The 19,479-nt window shown below is 42.8% G+C and overlaps 2 protein-coding genes across 4 annotated transcripts in view; one reads left to right on the plus strand and one right to left on the minus strand.

Moving 5' to 3' along the window:
* The window catches only part of spidr (scaffold protein involved in DNA repair), a 37,391-nt gene extending 20,254 nt beyond the window's left edge, over positions 1 to 17,137 (plus strand). Inside the window, exons 10-19 of one of the 3 annotated variants that reach the window (XM_084546403.1) lie at positions 3,912 to 4,070; positions 7,006 to 7,093; positions 8,950 to 9,090; positions 9,185 to 9,244; positions 9,734 to 9,935; positions 10,812 to 10,937; positions 13,980 to 14,073; positions 14,162 to 14,276; positions 16,129 to 16,185; positions 16,622 to 17,137. In XM_084546403.1, the coding sequence (XP_084402529.1) occupies positions 3,912 to 4,070; positions 7,006 to 7,093; positions 8,950 to 9,090; positions 9,185 to 9,244; positions 9,734 to 9,935; positions 10,812 to 10,937; positions 13,980 to 14,073; positions 14,162 to 14,276; positions 16,129 to 16,185; positions 16,622 to 16,741 (1,162 nt within the window). In that variant the 3' untranslated portion in view covers positions 16,742 to 17,137. Of the gene's footprint in view, positions 1 to 3,911; positions 4,071 to 7,005; positions 7,094 to 8,949; positions 9,091 to 9,184; positions 9,245 to 9,733; positions 9,936 to 10,811; positions 10,938 to 13,979; positions 14,074 to 14,161; positions 14,277 to 16,128; positions 16,186 to 16,621 lie in introns of those variants that run through there. The other 2 variants (XM_084546404.1, XR_014699111.1) reach the window with 2 other exon arrangements.
* Positions 17,138 to 17,257: 120 nt separating this feature from the next.
* Positions 17,258 to 18,733, minus strand: cebpd (CCAAT enhancer binding protein delta). The gene has a single exon (XM_084546405.1). It carries the CDS (start codon positions 18,495 to 18,497, stop codon positions 17,586 to 17,588), a length of 912 nt encoding a protein of 303 aa, XP_084402531.1. The 5' UTR covers positions 18,498 to 18,733; the 3' UTR covers positions 17,258 to 17,585.
* Between the last annotated feature and the right edge of the window lie 746 nt (positions 18,734 to 19,479).

Here is a 19,479-nt window from a genome sequence, read left to right on the forward strand (position 1 = left end):
GCTCGCTGCGTGGCCGTGCGTGCGAAGGCGCGCGTGTGTGTTTGCACAGACTCAGTGGATCGTACTTCCTGGAAGAAAACCTGAGTTGCCGAGAATTCTGTGATCGCTCACAATAACAAATTCCTGAAAACGGCCTGTGACTGAAACCGGCCAATGGCAGAGGTTTTTTTTGGGGGGGGGGGGGGGGGGAGAGTGAGGGGGTCACTGTTTGAGGAAGTGGAGATGTGAACGGCTAAAAGGAGGGGCCGAATGGGGAGGTGGTTGTTTATGTAAAGCTGGTACCGCGACAAGCCTCATCACCCTTTTCTTTTCTATCTGTCAAGTGTCTCTATCAGATTTCATGTTACGTTTTTTTCCAAGTTGAAACACGTTGTACTAAAAGTGAAAGTGTTTATATATCCCCACCAAGTCAGACTCCAACAGCTGTATTCATATTTAAGCAAAGGTTAAATATTGATTTAATGATTTTAGTCTGGCATCTTTTTGTTGATGTAAACCATTACATTCCATTTAGATAACACAGACTTGAGGGGAATTTTAATTTATTAATGCACTACTAATATTTAGTAAAAATGTAGTAAAAGTTATTCTACATTATTATTATTATTAAGTAGTTGACGTGAGAAGACTCAAACTAGACCCCCAAATTTAGTCACAATATTTCAAGGCAGCTAGATTTTCACAGGATTTGTGAAATCGCAGGATTATACAACTGTCCATCTTGCCAAGCCTCTAGCGACACTGATCAGCCACAACATTATGACCGCTGACAGGAGAAGTAAATAACATTGACCATCTTGTGACAATACAGTGTTCTGCTGGGAAACTTTTGGACCTGGTATTCATGTGGATGTTACTTAGACACGTACCACCCACCTAGACCAGACCAGGCTCCCCCACCCCATCAAAAAAATATAAAAAACAGCACAAGGTGTAGACCTGGCTTTCAAATTTGCTAGATCCCAAACTGATCAAGTATCTGTGGGATGATCCACAGAGGCCCCTCCCCTCAACCCATAGGAGCCAAAGCCCCCCACTGACAACATTCTGTCGGCAGACACCACAGGACACCCTCAGAAGGATGCAATGTCCATTCTCTGATGAGTCACGGCTGTTTTGGAGGCACTAGAGGAGATGGGGACAAAAATATCTATATCTACAGTAAATTGAGTCACATAATCTGAGGCTGGTTAACAAGGACAAAGCCACGGCTCCAAAACCACCATACAAAAGTCAGACTGCGGTTTGTAGCTGTGCATGGGAAAAAAATAAGCTCTTACGTTTTGGACAAATGTCCTGTGGTCTGATGAAATAAAACATTTAACCGTTTGGCCGTATTGACCATGTTTGGATGAAAAAGAGATAATCTTGCAAGCCGTAGAACACAATCCCAACCTTGAAGCATGGCGCTGGCAGCGTCATGTTACAGGGACTGGTACAGTTCACAAAGGAGGGTGAAGATTATGTGGTTATACTGAAGCAAAAATCCTGGTACTGAATCCTGGTAAATATTCCCTGTCAGTTAGTTAACCCAACTGGTTTAAACATTATGTATTTGGCTAAGGTGTATGCAAGCTTCTGACCTCAACTGTATACACACGAGAGGTGAGGTCATCAGCGCCCTGTGAGGAATAACTGGCAGAGTTGGACGTGTTTCAGATGAGTCGTTAACCACAAATACACATTTTAATCACAAATTATCCTTAACGATACAGAACTGCTGACGCCCTAACATAATAACTGGCTGCTGCTTATTGGCTTTCAGTTCCTCTGTCTGAGGCTTGTTGTGTTCAGCCAGTGATAGACGGTGATAGACAGATGGTCTTCGTGATAAGTATTGTTTGGAAAGCGCCTGGCGTTTTACAAACAGTTTGTGAGGATGACTTCCCAGATGTTTCAGTGCAACAAACCATCTGGCAATTCACACAGCCTCTAAAGTTTATGTTGAGTCCGTAACACATATTCTGCAATAAATACTGGCTAGAGCATGAAATATGTATTAATCCGCAGCTGAAAATAGTCCCTGCCAATTTAGTGATATGTGCTAAAAACCACAGTCCCTGCCATTTTAAGAAATGATTTAGCCTTTATTAAAGGTGAAGGTCTGGTGATTGTTAATTGGTTTACTTTGTTAAGATATGCCATAAATGGAAAAGTTTAGCAGTGTCCATGTCTGTTTACAGCGTGAAACAACCCTTGATTGGCAAGAGCAGCAGTGATGTCAAAATTGTGTAGCTGTTCTTTCGCTTTGAGGTAAAAACTTAACATCATGCGCTAAACTCTGTTATAATTACAAAACAGTTAAAATACTCAACGTTTTCAGGTTTGAGCATCCTAAATGTGATCTTCTCAGTTTTCTCTTGTTTTACGCAAAACGGAGTGTCTTTGGTTTTGGTTAAGCAAAACCAACAATATGTAAAGCATGTATACACTAAACAATACTAGAAAACCAAACAGATTGTGACCATATTTGTCAGTGGTTGCAGTTGTTTATGACAGGGTTCATTATGGGGCGTCTGTAGTGCTGTTATTGTTGTGTGTTCATTTTGTAGATTTGATTGTTTTTGTGTTTTGAAGAATGTTAAAATGTTTTTCTGTCTCAGCAGCAACTTTCTCGAGGCGTTTTCTTGTCTGACTTGTGACAAACGTATCCTTCCACTGACGATAAATACTGACCATGTAAAAGGGACGAGGGTCTGTTTACTTTGAACTTACACTTTGAACTAGTGAACTCATGTTTACAGCCTCATAAGCATAAAACCCACTCAGAAGATTTCTCAGGTTCGTCTGTCAAATATAACTTGTTACTAAAATGTACGTGTCTGAGTTGGGATTGTGAATTAAGCAAACAACCCAGAATAATCTTGGTTAAAACTTTGGTTTACGCCGCCAAAAGTCATGTCAGGAATGTTATTTAGGTGTCTATTTCCAGGTCACGCAAAACAAACACAGACAGACCTTGTTTTAGCAACAGAAAGCATTTATAGGTCCAATCAGGTGGCTGAAAACGGTCTCCAAATTTTCCCAGTGTATGTGATGTGCGCATGCATGCACATGCATGACAACCAGTCCCCGTCCCTCATCCATATCTCCTCCTCCTCCTCCTCCTCTTCTTCTTCCCTGGCCGTTGCTTGTCTAACCAGGGGGATATGAACTCTACTGTTTACTCTCAGGGCTGGTACAGGGCTGTGTCTGGGCTTGACTGTCAGAGATACTGGGGCTCCGCGCTCGCTGGGAGCAGCAGAGTGCAGAACACACAGCAGTTTAGTGCCTCATGACTTTGTGGGCCAAAGGTCTTTTCCGTCGACAGCAGCCTGTCAAACCAGCCACTGGCATTAACACCTACAATTGTCAAGACTAAGCCTTAACTGTGTGTTGTTAGTGTGTCAGCACAGCGAACGGCCATGTTTTACTACAATAAACAATTTTGTTGAAACAAGATCCGAGCTTTCATTAATTAAGATGCCTATTACATTTTATTTTATTTCTTTGCATTTACATCCAGCTCATGTAACAATCCAGATTTTCCAGCTGAGTTTGCTCCCGTTCGTTATTCTAAAATTTTCATTTTAATTAACAAAAGTCCTGGTATGTTTATGCAGAAAAAAATTTAAAGGCATCGTGTGCAGTGTTTTGACCAATAGTAGCGCTAATTAGCAGTTTTTTTTTTCAAAAACGTTCCTGTTTCCTGCACCGTCACATGGATGTAGGGTAACATGCTTCTGCAGCTTGATATGTGAAGAAAGCCTGTGAAGATGGTGGTGAAAATTGTTCTTCGATGTGGAAGGAAATGCATGGGACGTGTTTGTTAAATTTGTGGCTTTTAGTTTGCACGCGGTCTAAACTGAAACCTTGAATATATTATTAATATAATGTTCTCTCTTGGGTGTTTTGTTTTTCTTCGTTTCCAGGTTGTGTGCTCTTGTTCAGGACAGCTACGGGATGTTCAGCGTTATGCAGCTGCACGTGCTTCCCCGCAACGAAGACCTCCACCAGTACTGCCAGACGTGGCAGGGGAGGACCTGTGTGCTGAGAGCCATTAAAGTGGTTCAGCGGGTCACTCGAGAAAGGTGAGACCCACACTCTCATCTGCACCCGCTGTGGTGGAGCAAGTTGTCCACAACCCAGAGGCTTAGTGGTTTGATCTATTTTGTCAAAGCCTTGAGCAAGACACTGAACCTCGAGGTGCTCAGAGCTGGTGTGCTATCGGTGCCAATAGTTAGAAAGGCTATGTAAATCCAATATATCATTCATCATTTCATCTGAATTTCAAGATATAATTATTGACTAGGGATGAATTAAAGGATTATCTCTTCGTATTATGTGAGGTTATTCCTGTCTGGTCCTATAGAGCCTCTGAGCCTCATGCTTAACCATCACACACACAAACACATTTAGGCGCTAATGCTTAATGTGTGACTCCCGTATTCCCCCACATCACTATCTCTAAGTGCCCCTTATAAACATTAACACCCACATTTACAATACAATGTGAACTCAATGTTCGCAGCTGCTATGAACCTGATTATGCTGTCCTGCCAGCAGTACGACTGTGTTTACATGTAAAGTGATACCGAGGTGCATGCTCTGTGTCCCTTGTGAGTTTCCATAGTCAAGATCCCAGATTAGAAGCAGTTAGAAGAACTGACATGGGAACATTTAGACACCGGCTTGGGGGTATGTTTACATCCTCGGTATTTTCAATGCCTGCCGCAGACTATAATTTCTCTGGAGGTTGTCTGTGGTCAGATTGTGATGGATGGGCTATCTGCAGTGCTTGCACATGGGCCGCCCTATTAGCTCAAGTGGAAAAACACGTGGGGTTGGTTGAGTTAAATTAGGCATTCAGTTTCTTTCCAGTTTCTTAGAAACTGCAACTGCTGGACTTCTTAGTGTATCCTAGAAATCCTTACCTTAAATGAACTTTTGGAACTACTGGGGAAATTAGCTTATTTGCTCTCTTGTTGAAAGTTAGATGAGGTGATTGACGCCGCTCCAGCGTCTTTGTGGTGCATATGAAGCTACAGCCAGCAGATAGCTAGCTTAGCTTAGCATAAAGACTGAAGGCAATAAGAAACAGCTAGTCATGCACTATCCAAAGTTTCAAACTACCATCACCTCCAAGTGTGTAGTTTCTCAGAACTGGACCTGCTGTCCGACCACATCAGAAGTCACATCAGTGTGCTTATATGTCATTCTGAATGGGCGTGCTGAAATCTGAAGTGATGAATAGCTGTGAGGGGATAGCTTCAGAGACCCCGAACCAAACATCCAACATGCAGGTCAGACAGACCTTAAAGTCAAAAGACTCCACAAAGTCACAGCCTAGAAATAGCCCAACATAAACCTCCAGTGAGGCGGCAGTCTGTCATTTTACACCTCTGTTTTTGTACGTATTCAACCAACAAGACATAACCTGCTGAACGGTGAACTTTACAGGTGACCTTTTGACAGGGCCACACCAGCTGTTTACTATCTTTATTCTGAGCTCTTTGGCTGTATTCATCGTACTCTGGTAATGTAGCTGTTTTGGTTTTATTGGCTGTCTTTTAATTTAAAGATGGAAATTAAATGTGCACCAACGTTAGGTCACATTTTAGTGAGTTAGATGAGAAGATTCATACCATGTTCATGTCTGTACATTGAATATCAAGTTACAGCCTGCAGCTTGTTAGCTCGGCAAAAGTCTGGAGACAAGGGCACCAAACATGACAACAAACAATATATATCATTCTAATCAGGGCGTTTATGAGATGTTTTTAGTTTTCCTTAGACAGAGCCAGGCAAGCTGTCGCCGGGCCTTTTGGCTAAATTAAGCCAACGTGAAGCTTCACATGTACCAGGCAGATAAGTGAGTGGTATCAATCTTCACATCTCGCTCCTAGAAAGATAGAGCATTTTTCCAAATCTTGAAATTTTCCATAACGGTATCAGAGCCTTTTAGAATGAACAGCCGTGCACCTGTGTGAGTAATGTGTCTCGGATTGCCCTTATGGGAAGGAGTGCTGTTCGCAGGAATTGAGTAGTCAATTTCTTGGATGTGTGCCAGTTAAAATTAAAAAAAATAAAAAGTTGTATTTGCAAGGATTGATCCGCATTTCAGCTCTTCTTGAGAACTGGAGATTAGTAAATACGGACTACCTTTGTGTCATACTTAAGCCTTGAGACGGATGTACTTGAACATTTGCTAAACAAGTCTTCAAACTATCCAAAATCACAGTCTGTTGAATGAGCCCTGTGAGCTTGTCATTAATCATCCTCAAGCAGGAGCCTCGCCGGACTAGACCGGGCTGCAGAACCAGTTCCACACAAAGAAACTCTGTGATTAGAGGCTGACTAACAGGTTGTTAAGCACTGGCTGATATGACACCAGCACCCACACGTATGAATAAGAACACTGGCCATTTCTCAGAAAGTACTCCTTCCGATGAGAGACAGTGAACCAAGAGACTGGCATGTCCTGAAGACGTTGGTACTTGATATTATTCCTCCCTTTTCATTTTTTAATCTTTGCTTCCAGGATCATTGTGACGTCAATGAAGCATCATGCAAACACATTTGAGTATCTGTCACTACTGCGATTATGAGCGCGGTGAGAGAAGGCAGATGTCACTAATCGAGTCTTAAAAGGGTGAATGTTTAAAAATCACCTGTAATTGGTTTTCTAAACCTTGTTTTTTCTGCACCACAATGATATATTGTAATTTGCATAGGGTGTGAACAGTTTTCCCACACTCCCTGCTCTCAATAGCCGCCTGTAAAAGCTGTAAATGTGTGTATTTGTTCTGCCAGCCCGAGCATGTTCGGCTAATTCTTGGTGACGTTAAATAACAAGTTCAGTCTTAACGCATTTGTGTTTCAGTGGAAGTGAAACTGGCTGTGAAAGCCCTCAATCTCCTCACTGAAGTCCCTTATTCTCCAGTTTCTACTCCCCCCTCCCCCATCAGTGCCCCTTCCTTACTTTCTCTCTCTCTCTTTTCTTTTTTTTTTTTGTCTCACTCTCAGGAGCTCCAGGCTTTTCAGCTTGATAGACAGTCTGTGGCCCCCAGCGATGCCTCTTAAAGATCACGGAAACTCACTTAGTATGCCCAGTGTAAGTTCTCACTATAGTGAAAATAATGCAGCTTCCACAGCTGAAACCTCACGACAGGAAACTGCCTTTTCTTTTGCTGAAATGTTCCTTGATAAATAAATAATTAACTTTAATAGCAGACAGATGAATTTAATGAACCCACATGTTTATTTGTGTGTTTTATAGAGACATATGCCATTTATTGATGTGTAGTGATATTTTGCGACTGTAACTATGAACTAAATATCTTTCGGTCAAACAAAACAAAAGTCTGTTTGTACTAAATTCTGCTAGACATATTTCACTATTTATTGACCAAACTGAACCAAATCATCGTCCGTTATCTATCATCAGCCACTTATCCTAAGAGGGTTGCAGCAGTGCACCAGCCTAACCCCTTGGGGGAAAGGCAGGGTATACCCTGGACAGGTAGACCGTCTAAAACAAAAAGGCAAACAACCATTTGCGTCATATGCACATGTAGTCTGGTGTAATTCTTATCAGAATATGAGTCTGGTAGCATGACAGGATTTCCTTATGGGGTGTGTATACGCCGATGCAGAGAAAAAAAAAAAAAAAACACCTCAGCGCGCAACTGCACAACCAATCGGAGCCAGTTTGTTGTAAACAAAATCATCTCCATGACGCTCAGAAGACGTGGATGAGTATCCAGTGTCCATCAACAGCATAAAACTTGCCCGAACGTTTTGCATTTTAATGTGTTCCTAACTCGGGGGGTTCCTGAGCAACTTTCAGTCGCTGAAAGTTTGCAGTAGGGGAAGTTCGTCCAGCTTCCTGACTAATGCACATGCATAATGTAGCCTGCATGTCTTATGGCTGAGGGAGGAAGCCAGAGCACTCTGAGAAAACCTTCACTGGCTCAGGGAAGCTCTGCACAGAGAGGCCCCAGCCGGCCAGCACGTTTTAACTCAGGAACTCTGTTGCTGTGAGGCGAAGGTGCTAACCACTGCAGCGCCGTTCTGCCCTTTTATCCATTGTTGCAGCTGTAATCAGAACCCAAAGATATCCATTTCACAGTGTTGTAACAGAAAATCACGACAATCGAGAAGCTGTAACTACAACTGCAATCCCTCATCAAAGTCCCCGCTGATTATTTTTCTTTTGACTAATCAATCAGTCGACTAATCACTTCAGCAGGAATGGAGCTGCTGTCATTTGAGCAGGGGGACATTGTTTTAGCCTGAACAATCAGACTGAATTGATTTTGCTTCCTTTCATTCACTCAGATTTGTGCTCACGCTAGCTGATCGGAGGGGTTTGTTTTCAGCCGACAAGGGAGCTGTGTGAGCGGTTGCTAGGAGAAGTTAATGTTCTTCAGGAAAATTAAACACATTTAAGAGTTTGAGTTGTTTATTTCTGTAAATCAGTAAATACCTTGCGTTTATCTTCTCTGAGGAGATAAAATCTTTATTCTTAAACCTACAAACTAAGCTTCAGTGTTTCTCCCTGCGGTGGAAACGAACTGTTTATAAGCACAACAGCAGACCTGCTCGAATCACTAATTTAATTTGAGATGCGGGCGGTGATTCAGAGATTTGGAGACGGGGTGAATGTTGGTTCAGTTGGCTGTTGCTCAAATTTTCTTTGCAATGAAATTCAATTCAGTCAAAATCTAGAATTCAAAACGTCTTTGACAATTTTAAAAGCATGTGCTGCAAAGAAATGAAAAAACACAACACATTTACTGACTAGACAACGAAAATTAGGCGTAACGTGTAGTTCAAGAAGCACAGCTCTGCACAGATCTGAGCGAAACAAGACCGTTTGATACAAATTAAGCAAATGTGATATTTTCTTTAATGTAAGGAAGTGAGAAGTGTCCTCTGATTTTTTTTTTTTTTTTTTTTGTTTTTTAGGAAAGTCGACCTTCAGGTCCAGCTCCAAGTTTTTGCTACCTGCTGTCAGGTCAGGAGAGCTCAGTGGAGCCCACCGAGGAGCAGACCCTGTCTCAGCTCTACGTTCCCCCCACAAACCAATCCCTTCGAGACATACTGCAGGTATGTCTCTCACAGTGCACAAATGTCCTGCAGATTACGATAACCTATCTTCTGCATATCGACTTGAAACTTGATTTTTTTCCCTCTTTTTCAGAGTGAGACGAAATCCTGCCGCTGCAGTTTTGTTGCCACTGTTTTATACAAGAGAATGCAGGTACTTCTGTCTTTGTAGCACCAAAAAGCTCATCTTCAGTAAAGTAAAGGTTTTGTGCCTTGTCTAGCACCATAATCTTCCTGTTGAGATAATTTGAACTAAAACCAGATAAGCTCTGACGTAGAGAGCAGCGTCCGTATCGCTCCGTGTATGACAATCTGTGTGAGGCCCTGTCGTTCTCTGCCATCGATTGGTGAGACCTTTAAACTTTGACCAAGATGAGATAGCAGCTCAGATCAAAGTGGTGGACTTTGTTACTCACTCACACCACTGAAACACAAATGCACTTTTTAATATTGGAGTGTGTAGCTAATCTTGACAAAAGTGTTTGCAGGTTATTCTTGGAAAATAAATGACAATTTCCATCCGATTTCTGCTGTGTAAGCCTTTGTTGTGTAATGTTTCCTTTAAATGATCTCTTTCTAGGTCATTCTGTCTCTAAGTGTTTTGTTTTCTGCCTTTGTCTGCCTCTGTGTGTTTCGACTTCAGAGCGCTGATGTAGGCCATGGCGAGGTTTGGTTGGTGCTCACAGACCCCAGTCTTCAGGAGGAGCAGCCGGAGAGGCCATGCAGGCGGCGAACGGTGGCTCTGTGTGTGAACACTTCCTGTGTGCTCACTTCCTCCGTCCTCAAAGCACTGAATTCCCCCGCTGTCTGTCGCATGTCATTCAGAGATGCCATCAAAGAACAGGGTAGCGCTTTGCTGTGACCATTCAAGCGTTATCAAGTGTTTTAATTTCGAGCACACGTCACCCATATGGAAAGTCAGATTTGATCTGCGTTTCAAATGAAGTGAAGAAATAGTAACGGCTTTAAATAGTTTCAACAATTGAAAGTAAAAGTAGTGATTGTTTATGACTACTATTTTTATTATATATTACATTTTAGCTGTAGTAGCAGGTTGAGTTTGTAGTTCATTGTTAGGTAGTTTTGGGTTCACAAAGTAAATCTAAGATGACAGAATTAATGTGTAAGAAAGAAAGACAACTTGTTTTCCTGGACTTGAAGTTTTGGTGCAGATGCATAGAAGTTGATTTATTACTTGAACTTACATTCATGACTCAACCTTACATTTCTCAAATGGAGATCACTAATGCAAAATGGCAAACGGCTAATTTCTTCTTTTTTTTTTTAAGTCAATCTTTTGGCCTTTTGTGCCTTTATTGGATTGTTTTGTCAACAAAAGAGAGAAACGGGTATTGATTGTTGACATAGGGGGGATTTATGCCGCGAGGGGTGCAGGACAAAATCGAGTCGGTGAGAATTATAGCCTCAGTTTATGGGGCACGCACTCAAAAGTCTGATTTCTATGTTTATTTCTGATCAGACTGGAAAACTGGAAAACTTTTATAATGATTCATGTAAGAGATCGTGGTGTTCTGAAAACAACAGGAAGCCTTCGCTAGTCCCCCTGACAGAGGTGGAATGTGCAGTTGGCATTACACATAGAGCCAAGATGGAAAATACACCAGGTTGCAATGATCCAGTATTAAAGATGTGCTGGTTTGTGGATGATCACTAGTATTTCTCCTGCAATAACATTTCAATTTCAACATTTCCATATCCAGGTGTCCTTCTCTGTGTGGAACAGTCCGTCGTTGAGGTGTGCTCTGTGGGGAATACCCTGCCCCAGCCTGTGAGACTGGATCCCCTGAGTCTGGAGACCACACCCAACTCCCTCTGCACTCTCACAGGTCTGTCTCTGCCTTTCACTCCCCGCTCCTCTGGTTTCCCAAGTAGCTCCCCTCATCTGAAGTGATTCCTGCAGAGCGTGCCCTGTGTTTTCTTTTCTCAAAGGAAGAAAACCGCTTGTTGTTTAGTTTGTTTTTTTGTACATGTAAAGAAGTTTACAGCACAACCAGAGGCTTTGATGTGGCCTCGAGACATTTCACTCCTCTGTTTGTTATTCAGTGTGCTCAGGCTGTCGCTGTTAGCGACTTCATGAAATATCGTTGGATTCGTGTCCATGCATTCCCAAGTCATATTTCAGTAAAATTAACATTCTTGCTTACCGTGAGGCTCTGATCTTCTCTCATGGGGTGTATAATGTTGTGACAGTGAGTTACAGTTACAGGGCACATTATCATATTTTCTTCAATCATTTACTCTGCAAACAGACAGTGTTAGGTTTTTATTTGCCATTTAAAACCTTTTTGATGTTTGCTAGCTACGATTGCCAGCTGAGTGAATCTTTCCAGTTTAAAATAAGAGATTCACCCACTGGTCACCACGTAGACGCGGTCAAGATGATCTGCTGAAGTTCAAACGAAGTATCTGAACAGGGAAGAAGGTTGACTTACACTATTTTGCCAAAAATATTCGCTTATTTGCCTTTACACGCATCTGAACTTAAGTGACATCCCATTCTTAATCCATGAGTTTAATATGATGTCGACTCACCCTTTTCAGCTATAACAGCTTCAACTCTTCTGGGAAGGCTTTCCACGAGGTTTAGGAGTGTGTTTATGGGAATTATTGACTGCATTTGTGAGGTCAGACACTGATGTTGGATAAGAAAGCCTGGCTCGCAGTCTGCGCTCTAATTCATCCCAAAGGTGTTCTGTCGGGTTGAGGTCAGGACTCAGCCCAGTGTGCAGGCCAGTCATGTTCTTCCACACCAAACTCACTCATCCATGTCTTTATGGATCTTTCTTTGTGCACTGGTGCACAGTCATGTAGGAACAGGAAGGGGCCGTCCCCAAACTGTCCCCACAAAGTTGGGAGCATGGAATTGTCCAAAATCTCTTGGCATGCTGAAGCATTCAGAGTTCCTTTCACTGGATCTAAGGGGCCAAGCCCAGCTCCTGAAAAACAAGCCCACACCATAATCCCCCCCACCACCAATTTTCACGCTTGGCACAATGCAGTCAGACAAGTACCGTTCTCCTGGCAAACCACCAAACCCAGGTTCGTCCATCAGCTTGCCAGATGGAGAAGCGTGATTTGTCACCTCAGAGAACGCGTCTTCCACCGCTCTAGAGTCCGACGGTGTGCTTTACACCACTGTATCCGACGTTTTGCATTGCACTCGGCGATGTACGGCTCGGATGCAGCTGCTCGGTCATGGAAACCCATTCCATGAGGCTCTCTACGCACTTGACCTGAAGGCCTCATGAAGTTTAGAGGTCTGTAGCGACTGACTCTGCAGCAAGTTGACGACCTCTGCGCACTATGCACCTCAACATCCTCTGACCCCGTTCTGTCATTTTACGTGATCTGAGTTTCTGTCATTCTCTATCACTTACCACTGACAGTTGACTGTAGAATATTTAGTAGTAAGAACATTTCACGACTGGACTTGTTGCACAGGTGGCATCCTATCACAGTACCACGCTGGAATTCATTGAGCTCCTGAGAGCGACCCATTCTTTCACACATGTTTATAGAAGCAGTCTGTATGCCTAGGTGCTTGATTTTATACACCTGTGGCTATTGAGGTGATTGGAACACCTGAATTCAGTTATTTGGATGGGTGAGTGAATACTTTTGGCAATATAGTGTATGTTGACTTTGATCATGGTGTGGTTGTTGGTGCCAGACGAGCTGGTGTGAGTATTTCAAAAACTACCGATTTAAAAAGAAAAAGGAAATAACCAGTGGAAATGCCTTGTTGATGCCAGAGGTCAAAGGAGAATGGCCAGACTGGTTTTACAACAGAGGTGTGCGCTTGATACTGCTACTGCTGGTGTAACGGTGTGGGGTTACACTTTGGGCCCCTTTTTAGTTTAAGTGCCACAGCCTACCTGAGTATTGTTTATGACTATTTCCATCCCTTTACGACCACAGTGTACACAGCGTCATACAGATATTTCGCCCAGTATAATCTGGTGTGTCACAAAGCTAAAATCATCCATAGTCACCACATCTCAGTCAAATGGAGAATCTATGGGTTGTGGGTGTGCAGCCGATAAATCTGCAACAACCGTGTGACGCTATCACCAAACTCTCTAAGAAATGTTCCCAGCACCTTATTGAATCTGTGCCACCAAGAATAAAGGCAGTTCTGCTGTCCACCCTGGTGATAACAAGGTGTACCCAATAGGCGACCAGTGAGTTTAGATCCACAAATTTGTTGCTATTTTCAACTTCATTCGCCTCAGGGATCAGTTAAAAGTCCTAGTTGTGAAGCTTTCTTTGTTTCTTCCCCAATTATCTGATAATAATCTGCATCTGCTGACTTCATGTCACAGACGAGGCCAAAGACCAAACTGTGAACCCTCTTCGTTCAGGCCTCTCTGGCTGCGCATGTTTGTTCAGGTGGCTGAATAAAAAGAAAAAAAAAAAAAATATTGTCTTCTGCACTCAAATCGCACCCTCTGGAAATTACCAGTGGAAAAAAAGTGTAAAATGGAAAGTACTAGATGTTATTATCAGGTTTAAATTCAGTATCTTGTTTAAGGTTCACGTACGTTTGTGTTTGTGCTGCAGCAACTCTGGTTGTCAAGTGAGATGGTGTTTTAGGTAGGGAGTACGTCTTTGCTGCATTTATCTCTGCGATCGCTGATAAAAAAAATGAAAGGGATGTTTTTATCTTTTACACCCTGTCACAAACATACAGACACTCGAAACACGTGTAGATTATTTATCAGTGTTACGTTTTTGAAAATGACTAGAAATGTAAATAAAATCGATAATGAAATAAGCAGCTAATAAACCGAAGCCTTGTGCAGAGTGCATGCTTCTTAAATGTGATTTTATGTGCTAATGAAATAGAGTTTTGTGTTTTCTCTCTGCAGGGGTGATAGTTGGTGTGGATGAGAACACGGCGTATTCTTGGCCTGCCTGCAATCTCTGTGGAAGTGACAGCTTGGAGACGGTAGCTGAAACACCGTGCGTTCCTATAATTTACCAAACCTGCTTCATGTTAGTCGTCCTGACAAATACAACCCTTATTTACTTGTGTGCTTTTTCTTCACAGTCAAAACTTCCACTGTGCGTCTTGTAAGTCAGAGTTGGACAAACCGGACACAAAGATCCAGCTGGAAGTGTTCCTGGCCTCTTCTTCTTTAAGGGACTGCACCTTAAAGGTTAAGGTGAGAACGGCCTTGTGTTCAGTAGCTAAGTAGGTTTTACTCTGTGTTTAAAGGAATAAACCTGATCGTACAGATGTGATGAGAGTTGTTGAACGGTTTCTTGGCCGGGACAGGTCATGTCTTAATATCTTGCTGGTATCCTGGCAACTAATCCCACCCCAGTTTATCTTAAATAACTTGCATATTTTTCCATTCTGAAAGATAGGTTAAGAAGGTTAATATTGTTGCAGTATCACACTATATTAAATCAAATACCGAAAGCCCTTCCTTGCGTCTTTTAACATTAAACATGGACTATGTACAGTTAAAGAGCTTTTATTTAATAGTTTTATTAATATTATTGATGTCAGTGTAGACATAAACCTCATTCTACGTGTTTTTCTGTCATTCTTTGACAAATATCAAAAGGTTTTGAGTTGCAGATCTTTAAATGTCTTACTTTTATATTGATGACCCCTGTCAGACAATAAATACCAGAGGCATATCCCATGACCCTCTGGGGAACAGTGAACTGACTTTTTTTTTTTCAATTTAGTTTTTTGTACAGATCAAACAAAGCGTCAATTAGAGAACGTTATGCTCCTATCAGACTACAGGAGGTCTACTTACTCCATGAAATAAGATATTCTTCTTTATAGTCTCAAACTTGCACACACTACTAGATGTAAAAAAAATATTGGTGCAACACACTCTTAGATTATCTTGCACCGAATGCACCACCTCGGGTAATATCAGTGGATGTAAACGAAATAGAAACAACTGTGCAACAACTCGCGGTAACTTCGTGCTATGCAGTGAGAAAAAAAATAAAGCCGGAGGCTAAACGGGTGTGATCCCGTCTGGAGGTGAACTGTCAGTTTTAATATCTGTCAACAACATCACGCTAGCTGAGGTTAGGCTGGCAACAAAGTCTTGATAGCACCATCAGCTGCTCTTTATCGTCACTGTAAACTTGTTCCTCTCATTGACTGATGTTAACGTGGCGGGATTTGGGACTGTGGGGGCACCGGCTGAAGTGCCGTTGAGCAGCCCAACTCCATCCTCCCCCAAACTGCTCCCACATGGCTGCTCACTCCTCTTTGCGTGTGCACCAATGAATGGGTTAGGTGCAGAATGCTAATTCCTTGACTAATAAGGCTGATTATTAAATAATAATAATAATGAAAATAAAGAAATAATTGAGTGTGCAAGAAGCTTTAAGCTTTGCACCAGACTTCTCCTCCGAGTGTCTGGAGGCGTGGATGCAAGGGTAAACTCCTGTACTCTTGATTGAAACATAGGGTTGATGATCTGCAGAGCCGACTAGCTGCTTCCAGTTGACATGCTAAGCTGAGCTAACTGTCTCCGCTAGCCCTGACAGTGGTAACAATCTTCTAACTTTCACCAGTAAAATAAAAAAGTGAATTTCTTAAAACCCTGAACTATTTATAATCAGAAAAAAAAGGAGGCTGCAGGAAATATTGATTCCATTGTGTATGATGTATATTAAAAGTGTGACAGTACAGAAAGTACGGATCAGTGAGCTCAGCAACCCTTGATTGAGCCTGGGCGTTCTCCTATAGTGGGGCTCGTAAAGATAACATTTATATTCTGCACATTAAAAGATTTAAGATACTATATATGCACATCTATATGAACGAAAAAACCTGCTGTGAGTTTATAATCAGAAATGTAAGTGAGCCAAACTGATAATGTTATCAACGTTCCTCTTATCAGCCAGTTGATATCTTGACCCCTTGGAGCTGTTACTCAGCAGAGAACATAGAACATTAGCGCAACATTTGTTTTTAATTTATAATACCGTGGCGATAATCAAAAAGACATTACTGGCTCTTTGAATCTCCCCCGACAGCTGCAGCAGAAGACGATTGTGTCCGTCCTGAACATGGCTCCGCTGGAGGGGGGCGAGGTAGGTTTACTTTACAAACCGTTACATAACCCTGGGCTGATCCTCTGTCAATATCTCCCGAAACAACAATCCTCTGTTCATGTCGGTGTGATAAAGTCTGTACTGTACTGTTCACCGATACAGTTAAAGTAATTTACTGCCAAAAATCCTGACGTAATCGTCCACTCCCTATTATATTTGAATTTTTGCAGCTTGCATGCAGCTTTTGTGATTTATAAATTCTCTGTTGTAACTTGCATCTGGTGGAGCAAGTCACATTTTATGTCATTTAATGGTTTTTTTTTTTCCCAGAGGAGCACACAATAAATCACAATTACTGAGGACCAGACAAAGGTCAAATATTCCTGCAGCAGCATCGTCAGATTGAAGAACTATAAATAGTTTGATCAGGGGAAATAAATGGTCTCGAGAGGCACTGATCAACCCTCTGCTTCAGTTCCCAGGTTACGATGCGGAGAATGTCCTGGGTAAAGAGGTGGGCCCCATCGCTGTTTACGTCCGAGTCGTCACCAGGAAGCCTGCCCTCTGGATCGGCCTGGAAGAGATCTGCCTCTGAGGCTGTCAGGGGCGAGTAGCTAATGATATCAATCCTCGTGGCTTCAGCCGGCCCCAAAGATCTGCACACTGGGCCTTGGTCTGAGCCAGTTTATCCTCCACCCCCCCCCCCCCCCCCCCCCCCCCCGAAGGCCTCCCTGACAGCTTGAGGCTGAAGAGAACGGGCTGCAAGAAGACAAGGTCTTGTTTGTGTTAATGATATGTGATCCTGTGCACCAGGAGTTGACAGCCCAAGGGTAGAGCAGAGGCATGCAGCCTGTCAAAGCAGCCCACGTGGTTCATTAACTCCAGGAACTTTTGGCTTCTTTAAAAACACCTTCTCCAACTCATCTACCTCTTTGTTTAAGATTACTGGCACTGTGTCAATAAAAAAAGTTGTATTTTTTTATCTTTTTTTGCTGACTTTACTTTCAATTTCCTGTCTCACTTCTGGCGAGAAGCCGTTTCCTCAACACAAATCATGACATGCACAGACTCCTCACACACACACACACACATCAGACCAAACCAGTTCTGCACCTTTTCAGCGAGTTTATTATAGATTCCATAAACAAAACAAAAAAAATGTTTTCAAGGTTTCATACAAACTATATAAAAGATCATGCTCTGGCTCTTATACAAAGTTTGGAATTATAAAACAGGTACCATATCAGGTATAACATCATGTAAATGCAGTGGTAGAATAATTTAATACAGAGAAAATCCCACAAAAAATATGGCAGCGACAAAATATATTTTCCAGTGCCATTATGGTAAGCTTAAAATACATCTGGTACAGATGGTAAAACAAAATGTCTGTTGAGGTATGTTTCCTAAAAGCTCAGTTCATAGAAGAAAGGACTTTGTCACCGGGTCTCTACACCCGTGGAGCCCGCGTAGGAGGAGTTGGGTATGTGCTTGAAGTACTCTCTGAGCTCGCTGAGATCCCTGGTTAGCTGCTCGATGGTTTTGTGGAGCTTGTCGTTTTCAGAGCTCAGTTCAAGCAGCTTCTGCTGCATCTCCAAGTTGCGCCTCTTGGCTTTGTCCCTACTTTTCCTCACTGCAATGTTATTCCTCTCCCTCCTCTGTCGGTACTCCATGCTGTACCTGTCCACCGACTTCTTCCCCTTTTCCCTTCCCATCTTCCGCGGGGAGGATTTGGCCGAGCTGACAGCGGAGACGGGCTCAGGGGTGGTCGGTGGGGTTGGCTGCCCCGTGGGGAGGCTCACAGAGGTCTGGGCGCAGGTCTCGATCTGGGAAGGCAGGGATGAAGACATGTCGCTGTCACTCCAGTCGGACTCCTGCTTGATAGGCGCACTAAACACCGCCTTATCCATCCCGATGTCCGCCTTCCTCTCTGCTGAGAAGGCGGCTGACAGCTGCTGGTGCTGCTGGTGCTGGTGCTGCTGCTGGTGCTGCTGGTGCTGCTGCATGCCGCCTGGGAGCACGGAGCTCTGCATGCTGTACAAGTCCGTCCTCTCCTGCTTCACGGTGTTGAACAGGTCGAGGAAGAGCTCGTCGTTGCACAGCTCCAGGTTCGGCACGGCTGTCATGGACTCGATGTACTGGCTGAAGTCGATGGCGCTCTCGTCGTCGTACATGGCCGGGGTGTTGCTCAGCTCCACCATGGTGCTCTCCTCGTTGCCCGGCTTGCAGAGCCCCTGCTGACCCGGGCCGCCCAGCTTGGTGCTCTCGTAGAAGTTAGCAGGCTCCATCGCCCAACTCATGTTGCATAGTGGAGACACGCAGTGAGAGTCCGGGCTGTATATGTCACACATGAACACTGATGACTTGTCCACGTGGTTTAGCGAAAAATTTAACTTTTTCTTTCACACACACAAAAAAAAAAAAAAAAAAAGTTATCCCAATAGTGTGACTAATCTGCTGCACTTTAAACGCCGCTTATCTTTCTGCGCAGGCGCTCTTCTCCCTATTTATGCGTTACCCCTGGGTGTTGACTGCCAGGTGCTGTCACTGAGATCATCACCTTCTGTCACTTCTCTGAGGCGGCCCCGACTTTCGCGGACTGCTTTGTATCGTTCACCCGTTGACGTCACACACGCCGCCCTCTCGCGAGCCAGTCAAGGCCGGCGGGTGGTCACGTGGTGTCGGATAACTTCCCATTTGTGGAGAGGGGGGCGTGTTGCGCGTGCCTCCCACTTTTTACTATGATTGTATGAATGGCTGGGAGTTGTTTACATCCTGCAGGCTCTGCTCTGGCTGTGTGAGGGTTAATTTGTCCCCAGGAGACTTAACGTCTGACTCAAACTGTGGCGGAAGGAGACTTTAGATAATTTACTTATCTCAGTTAAAAAAAAAAAAAAAAAAAAAACATCAATTAATATACAGAACCAGAATGACATTTATTAGACAAATATAATGGCACACAAAAGTAATCCTCACAAATTTTAATATTATGATGTATTCGGCAAATTTCAACAGTACTGCAACAGTGTTTTTATTTATTTTATTTTTTATTTTTAAGTAAAAGTAACCATACAGTATAATATACTGAATTACTAATTTGTAAGTAAAAGCTCTGTATTTATAACCTCAAACAAACACTAACCTATTCGTATAATAGTAAAAATAAGCCATGAAAGTGTCTTATTTTGTTTATTTTGATATTAACGCATTAAAATGCACAAATGTTGGCATTGTGATGGAGAAAAGGATGGAGATAACATTTCAAAAAATTTTATTCAATATTTTATATATCTGTTTTTAAACATCTTTCAACTTTATCTGTTGAACAAATGT

This window comes from Chelon labrosus (genome assembly GCF_963514085.1).
Source record: "Chelon labrosus genome assembly, chromosome: 6".
In the NCBI taxonomy this organism is placed as follows: Eukaryota; Metazoa; Chordata; class Actinopteri; order Mugiliformes; family Mugilidae; genus Chelon; species Chelon labrosus.